The sequence below is a fragment of the Lethenteron reissneri genome, chromosome 68, assembly GCF_015708825.2.
Source record: "Lethenteron reissneri isolate LAM-NWPU_2019-01 chromosome 68, ASM1570882v1, whole genome shotgun sequence".
Lineage (NCBI taxonomy): Eukaryota > Metazoa > Chordata > Hyperoartia > Petromyzontiformes > Petromyzontidae > Lethenteron > Lethenteron reissneri.
The window spans coordinates 3,112,925-3,133,139 of NC_083846.1; the positions used below are offsets into that span (position 1 = coordinate 3,112,925).

At 49.3% G+C, this 20,215-nt stretch overlaps 2 protein-coding genes across 2 annotated transcripts in view; both read right to left on the minus strand.

Annotated features, from left to right (window-relative positions):
* The window catches only part of LOC133360360 (troponin I, slow skeletal muscle-like), a 277,194-nt gene that overhangs the window by 178,337 nt on the left and 78,642 nt on the right, over window positions 1-20,215 (minus strand). The window lies entirely within an intron of this gene.
* UBE2T (ubiquitin conjugating enzyme E2 T) lies at window positions 34-11,356 on the minus strand. The gene is given in 9 exon segments (XM_061579035.1): window positions 34-939; window positions 941-970; window positions 2,003-2,095; window positions 3,735-3,833; window positions 5,171-5,276; window positions 6,547-6,616; window positions 8,075-8,223; window positions 9,388-9,558; window positions 11,222-11,356. Coding segments are annotated over 7 exon segments (609 nt in total). The 5' UTR covers window positions 8,187-8,223; window positions 9,388-9,558; window positions 11,222-11,356; the 3' UTR covers window positions 34-840.

Consider the following 20,215-nt stretch of genomic DNA (forward strand, 5'->3'; position numbering starts at 1 on the left):
ACGAACGGACTCTAGCCGCCACGCATATAAAGGATTCAGCACGTTTCGGATTTCTGGTGGTAACATTATGACCACAGGATTGATGCCACTGCTTGCTGCATGCAGCTGCAATAACACAATTGCAATATAAACACAAATTCTGCAAATTCTTAATCCGCTCGTGGATGAAGGCATCTCAATATTATGTCCGTCATGGCTTTTTGTTTTTAACCATACTTCACCACGCTGGTCAGTGTGATTGTGAAGGTGGTTAGAGGGAGATGGTGTTGGGGCAGGGGAGCGTACAACACGTTCCGATAGGTTTTCTATTTCGCTGTTTTTTATATTTTCCTTTGCCATATTGGCGACGCAGATCACGCTCACAAATTAGACCTCTCTCTGGTCTGGAGTTCTCACCCTGGCTAAACTAGAAACTGTTAATTGGTAATTGCACTAAGGTTCATAGCGCAGCAGCAGTACACCAATCACTCTATAGGCTGCTCCATCCCCCATTGGAATGTGATGACAAAAAAATAACACGCGAATAAAAAAAGATAACGCTCAGGTTTTTGCAGCCATGCTCCTGTGTAGCTCTCCGATGGGTTGTTGAGTTGTTGTTCGGCGTTCTGTCCAACATGCGCTGGAAGCTTCTTCATTTGCAGTCCCTGAAGAAGCTCCCAGCCCATTGCAGCGAAACGTCGGACATTATGCTTAACAACACGCTGGCACGAGCAACAAAACATATCAGAGAGCTAAAAAAATACAACCAATCTTTCATAAAAATCCAAATAAGGGCACGATTTTGGTGACTAGGATTCCTTTACAATTGTGCACCGAGCCAGGCGGCCACGGTGATCGGGCTCACAGCCGCACTCTTTTGGCTTCGTGATGTCCAGCCTCGTCTTCGGAGGGCTGCTTCTTGTCGTCCCTCAACAAAGGTACGGCCTCCTGAGGTGTCCCAGTCGATGTCTCCTCCCGTGGCCTTCTCAACCTTCTCACCACAACAACAGTGCGTGAATGTTAATGAGCGCATCGGCCATCACTGGTGTCATTAGGACCAAATATGGGGCGCCGCGGTGGCGAGATATTAATTCTCTTGCCTGGCATACAGGTCGTGCGTTCGATGTCAATCCTGATGCCTTTACATTTGGAGTTTGCAGGTCTCTATTCCCAACACACTTTTTCTGGCATAAGGTATTTCAATGGTTGTAAGGTAATTTTGGGGTGCCGATTCCAAATCTGGCATCAGTTTTTGTCTATCACATCAGGTTTTTGAGATATCAAATATTGCATTTTGAATAAAAACTGCGGAAGAAAAATATTAATAAATTGTGGATATCTGCATAAAATTATATTATAAACACACTATCCTAAAAATATAGCACCACATTTTAACACAATAAAGCAGTCACTGACTCGCAACAACTTGCAATCATAAGTGACAGAGTTAATTTCGGGTAAAATCAATGAAAAGCGGGTATGCCGATAGCATAAAATGAGATGTGATAGAGCAAATCTGAGATCAGATTTGGAATCAGCACCCTGAAATTAGTCTAAAACAGCTGCAAAAGTCCAGGCCAGAGAAAAATGTGCTTTTTTGTTGACCAGTGTTTTTCTCCGGTTCCACGGAGTTGTCAGCGACTAAACTAGTGCTCTTCATACATTTTCAGAGGGGGGGTGGGGGGGGGGGGCGCTTTTCACCAATAAGACACCATCCGTGCGAGGGCCACCACGCATTTGAAACCATAGTGGTTTGACAGCACGATGATGATGGGAGGTGTTTTCACATATGTGCATGTCGGGGGGCAACAAGTCAGGGGCCGCACTAAAGGCCACCAGGCGGCCACCAGTGACCCGTGGGCCTTGCAATGATGAACACTGGCCTAGACTAAAGTATGAAACTTCCGACTACATTAACACAGAACTGCTTTTTGTGTTGTTTGTCGTCATTCACCCCCCAACCCGCACTTCCGATGAGCGCGGTTGGCTACGTGCGGTGAAAAAGTTGAACATGCATACATACATCAGGGCCCACCTTCTCCGCCATGGCATGCTTCCGTGTCCAGCTTTTGGCCGTGCTGACAAAAGCTGGCTTGTTGTACTTAAACTCGGCCGACTGGAAGAGGTGCACGGGAGGAGACAGAACGCACCATCAGAAGGTTTCTCTTTCAGACTACACCAACATCAGCCATGATGCCACAATCCATCTCGCTCCTCCGCATGAGCTGATCTCATCGATCTATCTCCACGCTAGTCGTTCTTTCGGGCGCGTTTTCCTCCTTTGGCTGCAATTCCACCATCATTCGTGTCCATCGATTGTCAACCCTCCTAGTCATGTCGGTCCTGCCCAAACCCACTTTTCTTAACAGTCAATATTAAGTCTCTAATATTTCTCATCTCTAATCATTTGGTTAACTGCTGATAATCGACTATTTCAATATTAATTTCAAGCTTTCATTACTGCAGGAATCCATACTCTCTGGTTCTTTCTTTCACGTAGATAGAAAAAATAATAAAATAAAACACGACGTTTCGGTCGCAACACAAGCGTCTGTCTTCAGGTGAGCCATTGTATTAGAGATTACAATGACTACTTCAGCACCGTAGTCGTGATGGGGTTACATTAACAGATTAACATGCTAATCTCTAGCAATGGAATGGCCGAGGAATATTACTTGTAAATTCCATCTCTAGCCCCGCCCACTTACCCTTGGGTTGTACCCATCTCAAACCAATACGACCTCTTGCTGCAGTAGTTCTCTCGCTATATGTCTCCTGCCTCAGAAGTTCGCCTGCTGTATTTTTTCACCTGAAGACGATTGCTTGTGTTGCGATCGAAACGTCGTGATTTAAAAAAAATATTTTTCTATCTACGTGACTTTACCGTAAGACCCAAAGAGTACAGTTATACACTGTTATTCTTGACATGTTTATTACAAGTCACGTGCTTAAACCGAACAAATATGTGCTCCTGGTTAATCCGAAATCCACGTTATCGCCTATACAGGACAGTGCTTGCGTATCTTTACAACAGTGGGCAGTTTGATTTTGTTTGGCGTGGCTCTGCTATCCACTTAGTGGGCAAAGTCCTCTGTGCGCTGGGAGCAGGAAAGTGTTGTCACCGAGCACGCGCATTATCGATCGGTCAATAGTTCGTTTTTGGCATAGAGATCCGCGGAAAATGAATATTTTTGGATTATCCGTGATTTTTTATTATCTCAACAGTCGTTCCTCCCCGTCATTAGCACGGATAATCGAGAGTCTACTGCAGTTTAGTTTTGAGTACAGGGCCACCCGGCACCAGAGGTCGCAAACGGGTTTTGATTCCTTACCCGTACCCGGCCGCACCAGGGTCGCAATCGGGTACCCGTACCTGTACCCTACCCGATACCCGGCTACCCGTACCCGGCCTGGTATCGGGTAGGGTACGGGTACCCGATTGCGACCTCTGGGAGGAAGCCATGTTGCAGGCGCGGGTGTGTTGATTCTAGGAACTTCAATTGTGAGAAGAGACAAGACGTTGGGAAATGAGTGACAAACGGTGACTCACCAGTGACTCACGGCCTACCCGTACCCGTACCCGGCCGCACCAGGGTCGCAATACGGGTACCCATACCCGGCCGAGTACGGGTAGCCAGGTATCGGGTAGGGTACGGGTATCGGGTACCCGGTTGCGACCTCTGCCCGGCACCCCCCCCCAACTTAATCGTTGAGGAGGGCTCCGGGAAAGGCGCTGGACGGACAGGCGTACGTACGATGTCGGGCATGAGCGGGTCATCCGGGTTAGGTTCCCCCATCAGCTGCTGCACGGATGTGAGGACTGTGGACACGTTCAGTGAGGGCCTCCACGCGCCCTAGCAGAAAAACAGACGAACCCCCCCCCCCCCGCTCAAGCCATTTAGCCCGTTGGAGCAAGTGCCGTTCGCGAGCAACTGTGGGAGGCCAGCACACGGCACACGAGAGGGTGGCGTGGACCCCAACACGCTTGGCCACCTATGGGCTGCCCAGTGCTGATGTTTACACACTGACAACGGTACTCATACTGGTAGGAACCTCCTGGTTACACCAGCTCACAGGGGATTATTGTGTCCGTCCGTCGTGCAGGGAGGGGCTGGGTGGGGAGGGAGGGGCTGGGTGGGGAGGGAGGGGCTGGGTGGGGAGGGGCTGGGTGGGGAGGGTGGGGCTGGGTGGGATGGGGCTGGTCACCCCGTGGTGCCCTTATAAAACTCAACGTTTAACCTACTTACGCCGGCTTGTGCCCGCCCTCACAGTCGGGCATATTTGCGGAATACACCACGCCGTCGTTGACCCTGGCCATTGACCGAGCAACCCAACGTTCCTACCAGCTCCCTCCGCAGGAATGTGTTTTAGGGCTGAGTCGAACTAGGGAAGGGGGTCATGACAAATTCAGATGTCACTCGCCATCGATGTTAGCCAAGGCTAGAGAGGTATCGAAATCTCGCCTTTTATTTCTTTTGACATATATTCTTTGAATATCCAGTAGAACCCCTTTAAACAACCACCGGTTAACGACTAATCGCTTGACGACAGGCCTTCATGGAGCCCAATGTGTTCGCTTACCGACCATTCATCGGTGTATATTAATGAATGCATTGATTAACCATGTTTCGTTTTATATGTTTATAATGTTGTCAGTATTTTTATGTATTAATGTCAATTGTTTTTAATATTATAAAGTACGTTTTTTGGGTGAAAAAGGTAACCTTCGATGCTATCGGAACGCATTAAGCCTTTAACATGTATTTCCTATACTCGCTTAACTACCAAATCACTTAACGACCGGTTTCATGGAACCAATTACCGTCGTTAAGAGGGCTTTTCTATTTTTTTCCTTCTAAGGCCGTTTTGTTGACAAATGCGTTTAATCTTTCACTGCACGCACAACCGCTGTACAATCTTTTAAATGTTCTTATTTTTTATTGGGTCTATGGTGGGCCACAACAATAACACATAAACCTCAGCGTTATAGAATAAATGCGTTAAAATTAATACGCCTCGCGTGACCGCGGATCGTGCCAAATTAAAATCGCGAACCTTATTTGGCCTGTAGGCCATAAGTTCCCCAAATCTACACGAGGATATGCAGCACCAAGGACACTTTCCGAAATACATTCTTTCGTTTAATTAGCGAGCCAGGCGAGTGTGAAGGCACCTTGGGGGAAATAAGCACCTTAGGTGGCATCTTGAGAATGTCGAGGCATATTCGGCCGGCCGTGTCGATGTTTGGGTGATAGATGGGCGTCAGGAACGTCACCTTTGGGGGCTCAAATGGATACCTGCACACAGATGAGAAGAAACAAAAAAAAACAGCGCATTATTCACGTACACCAACTGACGATACAAAATAATTATGTGTGTTTAACTTCTTTTGCACCGTACGTAGCCAACCGTGCTAATCGGACAACAAGCTATCACAAAAAGCATTCTAGTATGGCCCTCTTGCATGCACTGCTGGGTGATGGGCTCCCCACCGTTGGTTGTGGAGGTTGTTTGACAATGCTACTCCACCATGCTGGTGTAATAAGAGCCATGTTTGGCTCACGTGGCGATTGGCTTGCCGGTCCCGCTTTGTAGCCAATAAGGGGAGAGCCAGGGAGCATGGCCTCGGCATGATCACGGCATGTTAGCTAGGGTCATTGGCTTGGCCAAGTTGAGCCTCAGCTAATGGGAAGCCGGATCAGAGGCGTGGTCCCGGGATTGACGGGGAATGATCTGGAACGGACTGGGCGGACTACGGAGGATTGGCTGGGGGGTACCACGTGACGGAGGGATGAAGAGGGAGAGAGACGAGGGAGTCGGGAGCAGATCTGGGAACGAAGAGAGCAGGAGCCACGCGCGTACGGGGCTCTGAGTGCCACGTGCGTGGGTGACTGAGCGGATTGTCTGCCCACTTCCCGTTGCCTGTCAGCAACGGGGAGTGCGTGTACTGTGGAAGTGAAAAATAAAGAACTGATTCCAAGAGCCGTCTCGAGAAGGTTTATTACACTGGTACTGGTAGGAACCTCCTGGTTACACCAGCCCACAGGGAGGGGCTGGGTGGGGAGGAGAGGGTGGGGAGGGGCTAGGTGGGGCTGGGTGGGGAGGGGCTGGTTACCCCGTGGTGCCCTTATAAAACTCAACGTTTAACCTACTCACGCCGGCTTGTGCCCGCCCTCACAGTCGGGCATATTTGCGGAATACAGCATGCCGCCGTTGACCCTGGCCATTGACCGAGCAACCCAACGTTCCTACCAGCTCCCTACACAGAAATGTGTTTATTGCAGGTTGATCTTTGAGGACCCAGAACTGGTTCAGTTCTCATTTGCCAATGATGTTAGCCAGAGCCGGGAAATCAAACTCAGGTAGCCAGGTTTATAGCGCATGGGGCTAACCATTGCAACAACCACACACTCCCCATTATTGTCCATAACACTCCATAATAGTGAATATAATGGAGGAGGGGTGGGGGTCAGGGGTTAATATAAAACAATGTATTTTTTTCAGATTAGTTTTGTGATGGAGTTAAGTGCCCCTTTGTTATATACCTCCTCCCAGCATGTCCTTTACCTGTCAGGTATCTGCACTTCCAAGCTGAATATGCCTTCCTCGTAGGGAGTGCCCGCACCTCCCAGGATCTCTAGATGGAGACAAGATGCGAATCCAAGCTGAGACAATCCACGTGATGCAATCACGTCAAAGGGGCACTCGTGTCAGCCAGGGCATGGGTGTGGAACGTATGGCCCCCCTTGGGGCAAGACACGGCCCACAACTTCCATTAAATAAAAAACTAAACTATTTTAAATTTTACCAGGCAGAAGCGACTTGGCCACAAATGATAGCTGAACGAAGTAGCTGATCTTCTTGGTTCTTTCGGTAAAGTCACGTAGAATGGAAATAATAAAATAATAAAATAATAAAACATAATAAAATAAAATTCTCACGACGTTTCGGCCACAACGCAAGCGACCGTCCTCAGGTGAAGAACAGACTTGTTCTTCACCTGAGGACCTGTTCTTCACCTGAGGACGGCTGCTTGCGTTGTGGCCGAAACGTCGTGAGAATTGTATTTTATTATGCTTTATTATTATTTCCCTTCTACGTGACTTTACCGAAAGAACCAAGAAGATGAATCCCTGCAGTCACGAAAGCTTTAAATCGAAATTGAAGTAGCTTATCGTCACGTGGAAATTCATAGCGGCCAAATGTTTTTATTCAATGCACGTTGATTCTAAATGTGGGCAAAAAACCTGGAGGACACGGAGAAAAATCCACGCGACCACGGGGAGAACACGCAAACTCCAAATATACAGGTGTCAGGGTCGGGATTGAACCCACGACCTCCTGCATATCATGCAAGGTAGTTAACATCTCGCCACCGTGGCGGCCCACAGCCGCAATAAGCCTACCACTTCAAAATGGCCCTCGAATTATATTCGTTTTCTTCAAATTATATGACACTCAAATAAGACGGGTCCCCAAGTTTGAGCCCTATGTAGTTACAATAATCTGGTGTCAGACTCGGCTACTTGATTATAAGATAAAGCCACATTTTTGGCATTTAAATACAGGGAAAAAAAGTGGCTTATGAACCAGAGAATACAATAAAACCTGTCATTGTAGCTTAGCTGCACTAATCGGACACTAGATGTGAACATTTTCAACTTGCCAATATGGTTTCGAATTTTATTGCGCGTTAAAGTTACCTGTTGTTTTTCAAGTAGCACTGAGCACACAGCCAATGCCTATACTTCTAGCGTGGTCAAAGTTATGCACTTTGATAGCATTCTCCCACATGAGTAATGTCCATCAATTCTCAAGAGCTGGAATTTATCCAAATTAAGTTCTGAACCAAATTTAACGCAATGGGTTTTGTACATTTACCGATGACCAGGCCGAGACCATCAACTCGGCGAATTTGGCGAAACTTGTTTAAACCGCAGGCCGCTACAAGCTGGCTTCAATGCCACCACCTTCAGCGGGTTGCCAGTTGTCACAGCGCTCAGACCGACCCTCCGAGCCACAACACTCTCTGCATGACAGCGATGATTACAATCGGCGCGGTACAACGTGTAGTGGGGACGTGACGGGTACTTACGAGCACGCAGCTCCCCGGACGCCTCGTCGCAGAGCCAGCACGACACGCCGGGCGGAGGCTCGCTCGCCAGACGCTCCACCTCCCGCGCCAGGCGGGACACTCGCTGCATCATCCTTGTGTGGACGAGTAGTGGATGACGGGATGTCACTCTGGGAGACAGAGTGATGACGTCATGTTACGCGGGGATATATAAAGGGGGGACCCGTGACGCAAGGGGGGTCTTTTTTTACCCTTTTATCTGGCAACAAAACTGACACCTTTTTTTTTTACAAGGAGTCATGTTTTGTTTTTTTCTTCTTGGTGGCCGAAACGTCGTGATAATTATTTTATTATGTTTTATTTTTATTATTTTATTACTTCCCTTCTACGTGACTTTACCGAAAGAACCAAGAAGATGAATCCCTGCAGTCACGAAAGCTTTAAATCGAAATTTGAGTCATGTTTGCATAGACCACAATACCTGCAGTCATAATGCAAACAAAACACACAACTCTGATAATGTATACACTGTCCTTGAAGTTGATTGGTCCACACCCGAGACAGCTTTCCTTAGAGCCTAGTCTCACATGGTGTCAACTTCAAGGACAGTGCATACATTATCAGAGTTATGTTTTTTGTTTGCATTACGACTGCAGGTATTGTGGTCTATGCAAACATGACTCCTTGTAAAAAAAGGTGTCAGTTTTGTTGCCAGATAGAAGGGTAAAAAAACAATTATCGTAAGGGGGGTCGTCGAGAGGGGCCAGGATCGGAGAGAGTTGAGGGAGTCGGACCCCCGGGGTAGGGAGAATTAGTACCAGGGGTACGGGGGGCTACTTCACCCGGCTAACCGAGTTGGATGACCCCTCGGCAAAGGTCGCAAACGAGTTTTGATTCCTTACCCGTACCCGGCCGCACCAGGGTCGCAAATGGGTACCCGGTACCAGGCCGGGTACGGGTACCCGTTCCCTACCCGTACCTGTACCCTACCCGAAATGAGTGACAAACGGTTACTCACCATTGACTCACGGCCTACCCGTACCTGGCCGCACCAGAGTCGCAAACGGCTACCTGTACCCGGCCGGGTACGGGTAGCCGGGTATCGGGTAGGGTACAGGTATCGGGTACCCGGTTGCGACCTCTGCCCCTCGGTTGGTGCTGAGGGAAGAGCACGAATAGCCTGGGAAGCGCTAGGTACCTCCCAGTACCTTTTCCCCTGGGGAGAGATTCTACGTTGCAAACTGTTAGGCATAAGCCCTTATAAGTTCCCGGCATTAGCCCTTAATAAATGCTGGCATTCCACTCCTACTAAAGAACTGCGTCTTCTGTTGCACCTCAACACTTGCACCCCGGATCGCCTGCTGCTGCTGCTCTTGCTGCTGCTGCTGGTGCTGTTGATGCTCCAGCTGCTTCTTCAGCTACTGTTGCTCCTGCTGCTGTGCCAGTTGCTACTTCTGTTGATGCTCCCAGCTGCTGCTGCAGCTTCTCTCCAACTGTTCAGCAAACTGCAATGAAACGTTTCGATTTAAAGCTTTCGTGACTGCAGGGATTCATCTTCTTGGTTCTTTCGGTAAAGTCACGTAGAATGGAAATAATAAAATAATAAAAATAAAACAAATAAATTCTCACGACGTTTCGGCCACGACGCAAATAGCCGTCCTCAGGTGGAGAACAGGTCTGTCGAGGAGACAGTCAGACTCTGTCTCCTCGACAGACCTGTCCTCCACCTGAGGACGGCTGCGTGCGTTGTGGCCGAAACGTCGTGAGAATTATTTTATTATGTTTTATTTTTATTACTTTATTACTTCCCTTCTACGTGACTTTACCGAAAGAACCAAGAAGATTTAAATGAAACGTTCAAGGCAATTGCGTTACCACACCTCGGGGTACAAATCAATATACCCCTGGCCACCATGAACAGATGCTCCATTCCCCGACTCTCCGACTCGAACTCGTACCTAGTGGCAACACTGCTTCCGCGAACTTTATAACCCCACGCGGACCAGCGTGGTGAAGTATGGCCAAACAAGACCCCGCGTGGCGCGGGTTGCCTGTACACGCACTGTATAACAACACGTGTGGTAGTAGAGGGGCGTCCAACACACACACACACACAGATCCTCACGTGTAGCATTTTAACAGGCTGTCAGGGCAAGTGCTGTTAGCAAGTAGCACCTATGAAGGCTGGCACAGCACACGAGGGGGTGGGTGGCCTGCACCAATCCCGGCTGTCTTTGTCTCCCTCGTGACGATGTTTACACAGCACCAAGGCACACAAAGATCCCCGTGTAGCCTTAACATACTGTAGGGGCAAGTGCTGTTAGTGAGTAGCACCTATGAAGGCCGGCACGGTGACAAACGAGGGGGGGGGTGGCCAGCACCAATCCCGGCCGCCTTTGTCTCCCTCGTGACGATGTTGACACACAGCACCAAGGTACACACATATCCCCTATAGCCTTAACATACTGTAGGGGCAAGTGTTGTTAGCGAGTAGCACCTATGAAGGCCGGCACGGTGACAAACGAGGGGGGGTGGGTGGCCTGCACCAATCCCGGCCGTATTTGTATCCCTCGTGACGATGTTTACACGCAGCACCAAGGCACACAAAGACAAAGATCCCCCCTATAGCCTTAACATACTGTAGGGGCAAGTGTTGTTAGCGAGTAGCACCTATGAAGGCCGGCACTGTGGCACACGAGGTGGGTGGGTGGCCTGCACCTCTCCCGGCCGTCTTTGTATCCCTAGTGACGATGTTTACACACAGCACTAAGGCACACAAAGACAAATATCTCCCATATAGTTTGTAACAGACTGTAGGGGCAAGTGTTGTTAGCAAGTAGCACCTATGAAGGCCGGCACTGTGGCACACGAGGGGGTGGGTGGCCAATACCACGCCCGGCCGCCTTTGTCTCCCCAGAGGCGATGTTTACACAACAGCACGAGGGTACAGTACATTCGAGGCCTAAAATGTTAACATTCCAACCCGTAACCCCTTCGCATATTCATTTTTTAAATCAACCTTAATCGTACTTACCACAAAAAAATATGAAGTTTATAGAATTAAATGGAGGGGAGGGTGGTGGTGGTCACACAAGACGTCCAGTACCTGTAACACTCCGTTAAAGCGAAGCGAGCGAGCTGAAGCAGTCGTACGAGTCGGTCACTTACTCAACGTTGAGCGTGAGGAGGTCACGGGCATCAGGAGGAGGTCACGGGGGTCAGGAAGAGGTCACGGTCGTGGTGAGGAGGTCACGGGCGCCGTTGCGCGAGAGGGAGCAGCAGCAGTCTGGATTTGGCGCGCTTTTGCACTCGTCCAAGTCTCGCGAGATCTCGTTGATAATCCCACGGGCGGGATCTGGGCGGGAGGCAAGGCTGGAGAGGGGGCGGGGCTGAGTGCATATGACGTCACGAATTAATTAACATAATTACAATCTAAATCTGTGCTATGATGTTGGTTTAACAGATAGGGGGCCTTTTGATTTAAAGCTTTCGTGACTGCAGGGATTCATATTCTTGGTTCTTTCGGTAAAGTCACGTAGAAGGGAAATAATAAAATAATAATAATAAAATAATTCTCACGACGTTTCGGCCACAACGCAAGCAGCCGTCCTCAGGTGAAGAACAGGTCTGTCGGAAAGACAGCGTCTGAATGACAGACCTGTTCTTCACCTGAGGACGGCTGCTTGCGTTGTGGCCGAAACGTCGTGAGAGTTATTTTATTATGTTTTATTTTTATTATTTCCCTTCTACGTGACTTCACCGAAAGAACCAATAAGATGAACCCCTGCAGTCACGAAAGCTTTAAATCGAAAAATGCATATGCTCATCATGGCTTGACTTGGCTTCACGAACGAAGATCTAGGAAGGACATCCACGTCCTTTGCAGGCACGCTGGTGGCTGAAGAGGCCTATGCCGGACAGGCAGGTCCTGCCACAACGGCTGCAAGTATAGGTCTGATCTGGGATGGGTGCTGAGTGGTCACGGTTCTTCCTCCTCATTTTGTCCTCCATACGGGCCCTGCGGGTATCTTCGAAGAAGGAGGTGGCCTGGTCGACTGTGTGCCGCCAGGAGTTGCGATCAGCCGCTTGTGTTGCCCACTGACGGTGATCGATGCAGCAAGCAGTGAGGGACTTCTTCAGGGAATCTTTGTGTAGTGGGTTCGAATTAGGAGCACACATACACAGCTTGGAGGCAACACTATTATTAAACGGTAAGTAATATAACACCGTAGATGAGGTGGTGACCACCTTCCTCAACTCACTACCACTCTGGAACACGACACGGAGTGGACCAGGCAGGCGACGGGCTGCCTGGTCCAGAACGACGACCCGGGACTTGAGGACATATGATGTCGTCTTCACTTCGGAGTTCAAAAGCCTTGCTCTGCGTTCACACCCCGCTTATATACCCTTCCCAGGCCACGCCTCCCTTCCCAGGCCACGCCTCCCTGCCCAGGCCACGCCTCCCTTCCCAGGCCACGCCTCCCTTCACAAGCCACGCCTCTTTCACAGGCCACGCCTCCCTGCCCAGGCCACGCCTCCCTTCCCAGGCCACGCCTCCCTTCACAGGCCACGCCTCCCTTCTCAGGCCACGCCTCCCTTCACAGGCCACGCCTCCTTTCCCAGGCCACGCCTCCTTTCCCAGGCCACGCCTCCCTTCCCAGGCCACGCCTCCCTTCCCAGGCCACGCCTCCCTTCACAGGCCACGCCTCCCTTCCCAGGCCACGCCTCCCTTCCCAGGCCACGCCTCCCTTCACAGGCCACGCCTCCCTTCCCAGGCCACGCCTCCCTTCACAGGCCACGCCTCCTTTCCCAGGCCACGCCTCCCTTCCCAGGCCACGCCTCCCTTCCCAGGCCACGCCTCCCTTCACAGGCCACGCCTCCCTTCACAGGCCACGCCTCCCTTCACAGGCCACGCCTCCCTTCCCAGGCCATGCCTCCCTTCCCAGGCCACGCCTCCCTGCACAGGCCACGCCTCCCTTCCCAGGCCACGCCTCCTTTCCCAGACCACGCCTCCTTTCCCAGGCCACGCCTCCCTTCCCAGGCCACGCCTCCCTTCCCAGGCCACGCCTCCCTTCCCAGGCCACGCCTACCTTCCAGGCCACGCCTCCCTTCCCAGGCCACGCCTCCCTTCCCAGACCACGCCTCCCTTCCCAGGCCACGCCTCCTTTCCCAGGCCACGCCTCCCTTCCCAGGCCACGCCTCCCTTCCCAGGCCACGCCTCCCTTCCCAGGCCACGCCTCCCTACCCAGACCACGCCTCCCTTCCCAGGCCACGCCTCCCTTCACAGGCCACGCCTCCCTTCCCAGGCCACGCCTCCCTGCCCAGGCCACGCCTCCCTGCCCAGGCCACGCCTCCCTTCCCAGGCCACGCCTCCCTGCCCAGGCCACGCCTCCCTGCCCAGGCCACGCCTCCCTTCCCAGGCCACGCCTCCCTTCCCAGGCCACGCCTCCCTTCCCAGGCCACGCCTCCCTTCCCAGGCCACGCCTCCCTTCCCAGGCCACGCTTCCCTTCCCAGGCCACGCCTACCTTCACAGGCCACGCCTACCTTCCCCCACCTCAAGGGAAGGTCCGGGTCCCTCCACCACGTGACCCCCCAGGCACCCCCTTGGGGCCCCCAGCCCTCGTACGGGCCGACACAGAAGTGACGGCATATGTCACTACATTTGTATCGCTTTCGTGGTGCCAATATGTAACTAACTCAGCTTGTCTTCCCATATCTGAGGATGTGCTGACTCAGCCACAGGCGGTGAATCATTTGCACGCCTACACAAGCTTGCTACTCCCACTCACTTCCCTTCCAAAACAAATAATGTACACCCCAAGACATTTCAAAGGGGGGGGGGGGGATGAGTGAGGGGGGGGGATACGCAGGAAACCTACGTGACTTTACCGAAAGAACCAAAGCGTAAGGAAACCATGTGTTTTAGTTGTGTGTTTCATGTTGGCTGCCACCGCCTTCAGCCAGGGCAATCGATCGGGAGCCAGACGTCTCGCGGACTTGGTTACCGGAGAAGACACTCACACAATAGCTGTCAACCCACACGGTTTACCCCGTATTCTTGTACAGGGTTAATTGAGGTTTCAGGTCCATACGGCGTACAGACGTTTCAATGCGGGCAAATATTTTGTTTGTCTATTTGTATTTCTCCCTTGTGATGGGACTTTGAAGGATGAACGTTGAGATTTATAAGAGGCACGGGGGTACGGAGAATCGGGGTGACCGCCCTGGGACCCGCATTTTGGGGGGTGGGGGTGGGAAGCGATTCGACTTCACGGTGTCCGATGTAATATTACCGGTTTAGTTTGAAAGATACGGTCTGCTGGACATCTGTGAATAAAAAAGCTTTATAGCGCATCGGATTCCTCCTCCGGAATAAATACAGATTGTGATTTAAATGATACGTATCGTGATCTCCGCAACGATTCGAGTTTGCATGTTGCGTAATATTAGTGTGGGAAAAATTTGCAGGAATGTATGTACTTATGCAATTTATACTTAAAGTCTTTTTTTATATTTTTAGTGACTTTTGTTCATTTCTCTATCTTGCACGACTATCGTGTGTTTTGTACTGTTTGTTGTTGTAACGATCTTACCCCGTGCCACTCTACTGGAAATATGTGAAAAAGAGCATTAAAGCTCATCGGATTCCTCCTGCAGTATAAATAAACTAATGTCCATTATATTAGTTTTTGGAAGTTACGAGTTCAGCACACACCGCTTGTGTGTTAGAGAGTAAACCCACTACAACATTCACAATCACCGCTTGTGTGTTGGAGAGTAAACCCACTACAACATTCACAATCACCGCTTGTGTGTTGGAGAGTAAACCCACTACAACATTCACAATCACCGCTTGTGTGTTAGAGAGTAAACTCACTACAACATTCACAATCACCGCTTGTGTGTTAGAGAATAAACCCACTACAACATTCACAATCACCGCTTGTGTGTTAGAGAGTAAACCCACTACAACATTCACAATCACCGCTTGTGTGTTAGAGAGTAAACCCACTACAACATTCACAATCACCGCTTGTGTGTTAGAGAGTAAACCCACTACAACATTCACAATCATCGCTTGTGCGTTAGAGAGTAAACCCACTACAACATTCACAATCACCGCTTGTGTGTTAGAGAGTAAACCCACTACAACATTCACAATCACCGCTTGTGTGTTAGAGAGTAAACCCACCACAACATTCACAATCACCGCTTGTGTGTTAGAGAGTAAACCCACTACAACATTCACAATCATCGCTTGTGCGTTAGAGAGTAAACCCACTACAACATTCACAATCACCGCTTGTGTGTTAGAGAGTAAACCCACTACAACATTCACAATCACCGCTTGTGTGTTAGAGAGTAAACCCACCACAACATTCACAATCACCGCTTGTGTGTTGGAGAGTAAACCCACTACAACATTCACAATCACCGCTTGTGTGTTAGAGAGTAAACCCACTACAACATTCACAATCACCGCTTGTGTGTTGGAGAGTAAACCCACTACAACACTCACAATCACCGCTTGTGTGTTAGAGAGTAAACCCACTACAACATTCACAATCACCGCGTGCTGAAATAGTTCATAGTTTACCGGTGACAAAATGTAATAAAAAACAGTATCCAAAAGAAAGCGTATAAGTATCCAAAAGCAAGCGTATGAAACCCGTTCGTATCGTTTCATAGTTTATCGGTCATCCGTCGACAGAGGGGGCACGCGCAGCATCTGAGAAGCCCTCTCGCGTCTTGGGCAGTGGGGGAGCCGTGCCGAGTAGAATCTACAGGACCCTGGCTTGCTATATTTAGTGTGGGAACCGAGGAAACGTGCACGAGTTCACAATGGGCGTGCTCGCTTGCCAAGGAGGGAGGGGGGGAGGGGATGGATGGGAAAGCCTGCCTCGGTCGCTTCAATCATGAGCGGAATGCCGCAGGGGGAGGGGGACCATTTCCCCCTTCCTCTGTGCCACTGCCTTCGTCGAGAAAGGCGAATGTCCAACGTGAACCACGAATGCGGACCGCTTGGGGAGCGGTGGGGGGTGGTGGGGGGGTGTCGCTTTCATGTAGCCGGCCACGGTGAGACTGCAGTTGCCATCGGGTCGATTGGGATGTTGGTGAAGGTGAGGCACAAGCAGGGGGCCTCTGAGCTCTGGAGAATCACACCCCCCCCTCCTGCTGTACAGGTGGCGTCATGTGACACCTGCTGTACAGGTGACGTCATGTGACACCTGCTGTACAGGTGACTACCTGTGACATCTGCTGTACAGGTGACGTCATGTGACACCTGTTGACCAGGTGACTTCCTGTGACACCTGCTGTACAGGTGACGTCATGTGACACCTGCTGTACAGGTGACTACCTGTGACACCTGCTGTACAGGTGACGTCATGTGACACCTGTTGACCAGGTGACTACCTGTGACACCTGCTGTACAGGTGACTTCCTGTGATACCTGCTGTACAGGTGACTTCCTGTGATACCTGCTGTACAGGTGACTACCCATGACACCTGCTGTACAGGTGACTACCCGTGACACCTGCTGTGTAGGTGACTACCTGTGACACCTGCTGTGTAGGTGACTACCTGTGACACCTGCTGTACAGGTGACTACCTGTGACATCTGCTGTACAGGTGACTACCTGTGACACCTGCTGTACAGGTCACTACCTGTGAGACCTGCTGTCCAGGTGACTACCTGTGACACCTGCTGACACGGTGAATACCTGTGACACCTGCTGTACAGATGACTACCTGTGACACCTGCTGACACGGTCACTACCTGTGACACCTGCTGTGTAGGTGACTACCTGTGACACCTGCTGTACAGATGACTACCTGTGACACCTGCTGTGTAGGTGACTACCTGTGACACCTGCTGTTCAGGTGACTACCTGTGACATCTGCTGTACAGGTGACGTCATGTGTCACCTGCTGTTCAGGTGACTACATGTGACACCTGCTGTACAGGTGACTACCTGTGTCACCTGCTGTACAGGTGACGTCATGTGACACCTGCTGTACAGGTGACTACCTGTGACATCTGCTGTACAGGTGACGTCATGTGTCACCTGCTGTTCAGGTGACTACATGTGACACCTGCTGTACAGGTGACTACCTGTGTCACCTGCTGTACAGGTGACGTCATGTGACACCTGCTGTACAGGTGACGTCATGTGACACCTGCTGTACAGGTGACGTCATGTGACACCTGCTGTACAGGTGACGTCATGTGACACCTGCTGTACAGGTGACTATCTGTGACGCCTGTTGACCAGGTGACGTCATGTGACACCTGCTGTACAGGTGACTACCTGTGACACCTGCTGTACAGGTGACGTCATGTGACACCTGCTGTACAGGTGACGTCATGTGACACCTGCTGTACAGGTGACGTCATGTGACACCTGCTGTACAGGTGACTATCTGTGACGCCTGTTGACCAGGTGACGTCATGTGACACCTGCTGTACAGGTGACTACCTGTGACACCTGCTGTACAGGTGCTCGGTCTATGGCAACGTTGTCCCAACTACATTGGACGTTCGCCACTGGGGATTGCCTTCGTATGTCGTGAACAAGCGACACTCGTGTGGGGGTCGTTGGGCTTTTCTTTTTTTAGTTTTGCTCTCTGGACACTTCGGTTTCCTTGCACACGCGCACACAGAGACACACCCCCTTTAAGAAAAAAAATACGTAACTTTTGTTTGAAAAAAAAAAGAAATTTGTTTTCAAAAATATATAATTTTGGTTTCAAAAATATAATTTTGGTTTGAAAAAAATAGAATTTCGATTTTAAAAAAAGTCGAATTTTTATTAAAATAATAGAATTTTGGTTTAAAAAATAATAATTTTGGTTTAGAAAAAAAAATCCCCTATCCAAATACAGGAACCTCATAAACAGTGTCTTAAGACTATTGGCCTCTGTGTGAGTCTATGGGTCTCTGTGTGAGTCTATGGGTCTCTGTGTGAGTATGGGTCTCTGTGTGAGTTTATTGGTCTCTGTATGAGTCTATGGGTCTCTGTGTGAGTCTATTGGTTTCTGTCTGAGTCTATGAGTCTCTGTGTGAGTTTACGAGTCTTTGTGTGAGTCTATGAGTCTCTGTGTGAGTCTATGGGTCTCTGTGTGAGTCTATGGCTCTCTGTGTGAGTCTATGGGTCTTTGTGTGAGTCTATGGGTCTCTGTCTGAGTCTATGAGTCTCTGTGTGAGTCTATGGGTCTTTGTGTGAGTCTATGGGTCTCTGTGTGAGTCTATGGGTGTCTGTGCGAGTCTATGGGTCTCTGTGTGAGTCTATGGGTCTTTGTGTGAGTCTATGAGTCTTTGTGTGAGTCTATGGCTCTCTGTGCGAGTCTATGTATGTATATGGAACTTCTTTCGTACCGTACGTAGCCAACCGTGTTCATCGGAGGTGCGAGGGGAAGGACAACAAACTAAAAACACAAAGCAGTTCGAAATAAATTCGTTTTTAATTGTCAGTTCTAGATGTAGGAGATGGTGGCGGCTATGTGAGCCACTCATCCAGCAGTGGATTGACCATAGCTGTAGAGGATGACGACGATGACGACGATGATGATGATGACGACGATGATGACGACGATGACGACAACGATGACGGTGATGACGATGACGATGACGGTGATGACGATGACGATGATGATGACGACGATGATGACGACGATGATGATGACGACGATGATGATGACGACGATGATGACGACGATGATGATGACGACGACGACGACGACGATGATAATGACAACGATGATGACGACGACGATGACGATGACGACGATGATGACGACGACGACGACGATGATGACGACGACAATGACGATGACGACGATGATGACGATGGCGACGATGATGACGACGATGATGACGATGACGATAGACCATCAGAAAAAAAGTCTCTTTTGCAAGGATTTTGGAGACAGACTTTCAGAAAATATATTTTAATAGCCATATAGCTGTGTAACTTCAACAACAAAAAAACTGTAGATCATCTGCAATGGTCGGAACCTCGTGGTGGTCGGTGTTTTCCCTCCGGGCACTCGCACCTGCCACTCCTTCATGGAATTCGTCAAAACCATCCCCAAATGCAGGACCCTTCCTGAAACAAAAATGTTTCGTCTTGAGATTTGATGTTTCTTTCGCCCGCCTCGATACGTGAACATTATTCAATCTGTTTGACACGTAGGCTGTCATGAACAATATCATCCATAATAGAGGTTTTTGTTGGGTTAGATCGCGTAAATATATAAATGTTGTGGCTTGGCTCTCCAACACACAACCGGTGTGGCTGTACTAGTATACTACACTATACACTACACTATACACTACTATACACTACACTATACACTGCACTATACACTACTATACACTACACTATACACTACTATACACTGCACTATACACTACACTATACACTGCACTATACACTACTATACATTACACTATACATTACACTATACACGGTTATACACTACACTATACACTACACTATACACTGCACTATACACTACTATACACTACACTATACACTACTATACACTACACTATACACTACTATACACTACACTATACACTACTATACATTACACTAGACACTACACTATACACTACTATACACTACACTATACACTACTATACACTACACTATACACTACACTATACACTACTATACACTACACTATACACTACACTATACACTACACTATACACTACACTACACACTAGTGCTGTACTAGTGACGAATTGGCCACGTTCTGTTTACGTGACAACCCTTACTAGTTGGCTGTGTCGGGTGGTGGCGGGTTTTAACGACACATTTATATATTTACGCGATCTAACCCAAAAAAACCTCTATTATGGATTATTAAATCTGTTCAACAAGTAAAAAAAAAAAATCCAAAAAAATCCCGAACAAAATATTTTTCTTGAGTTTCGATGTTATTTTCGCCCACCTCGATAAAGTGAACATTATTAAATCTGTTCAACAAAAAAATTCCCCCCAAAATTTTAATATTCTCCCCTCCACAAATGCACTTCGGTTAGAGGCCTCGGATCATTCTGTGGCAATTCCACGTACCTATGACAGGTGCCGGTCCATCCATAGGAATTGATGACTGCTCACATCCCAACAACAACAAACGCCATTCGC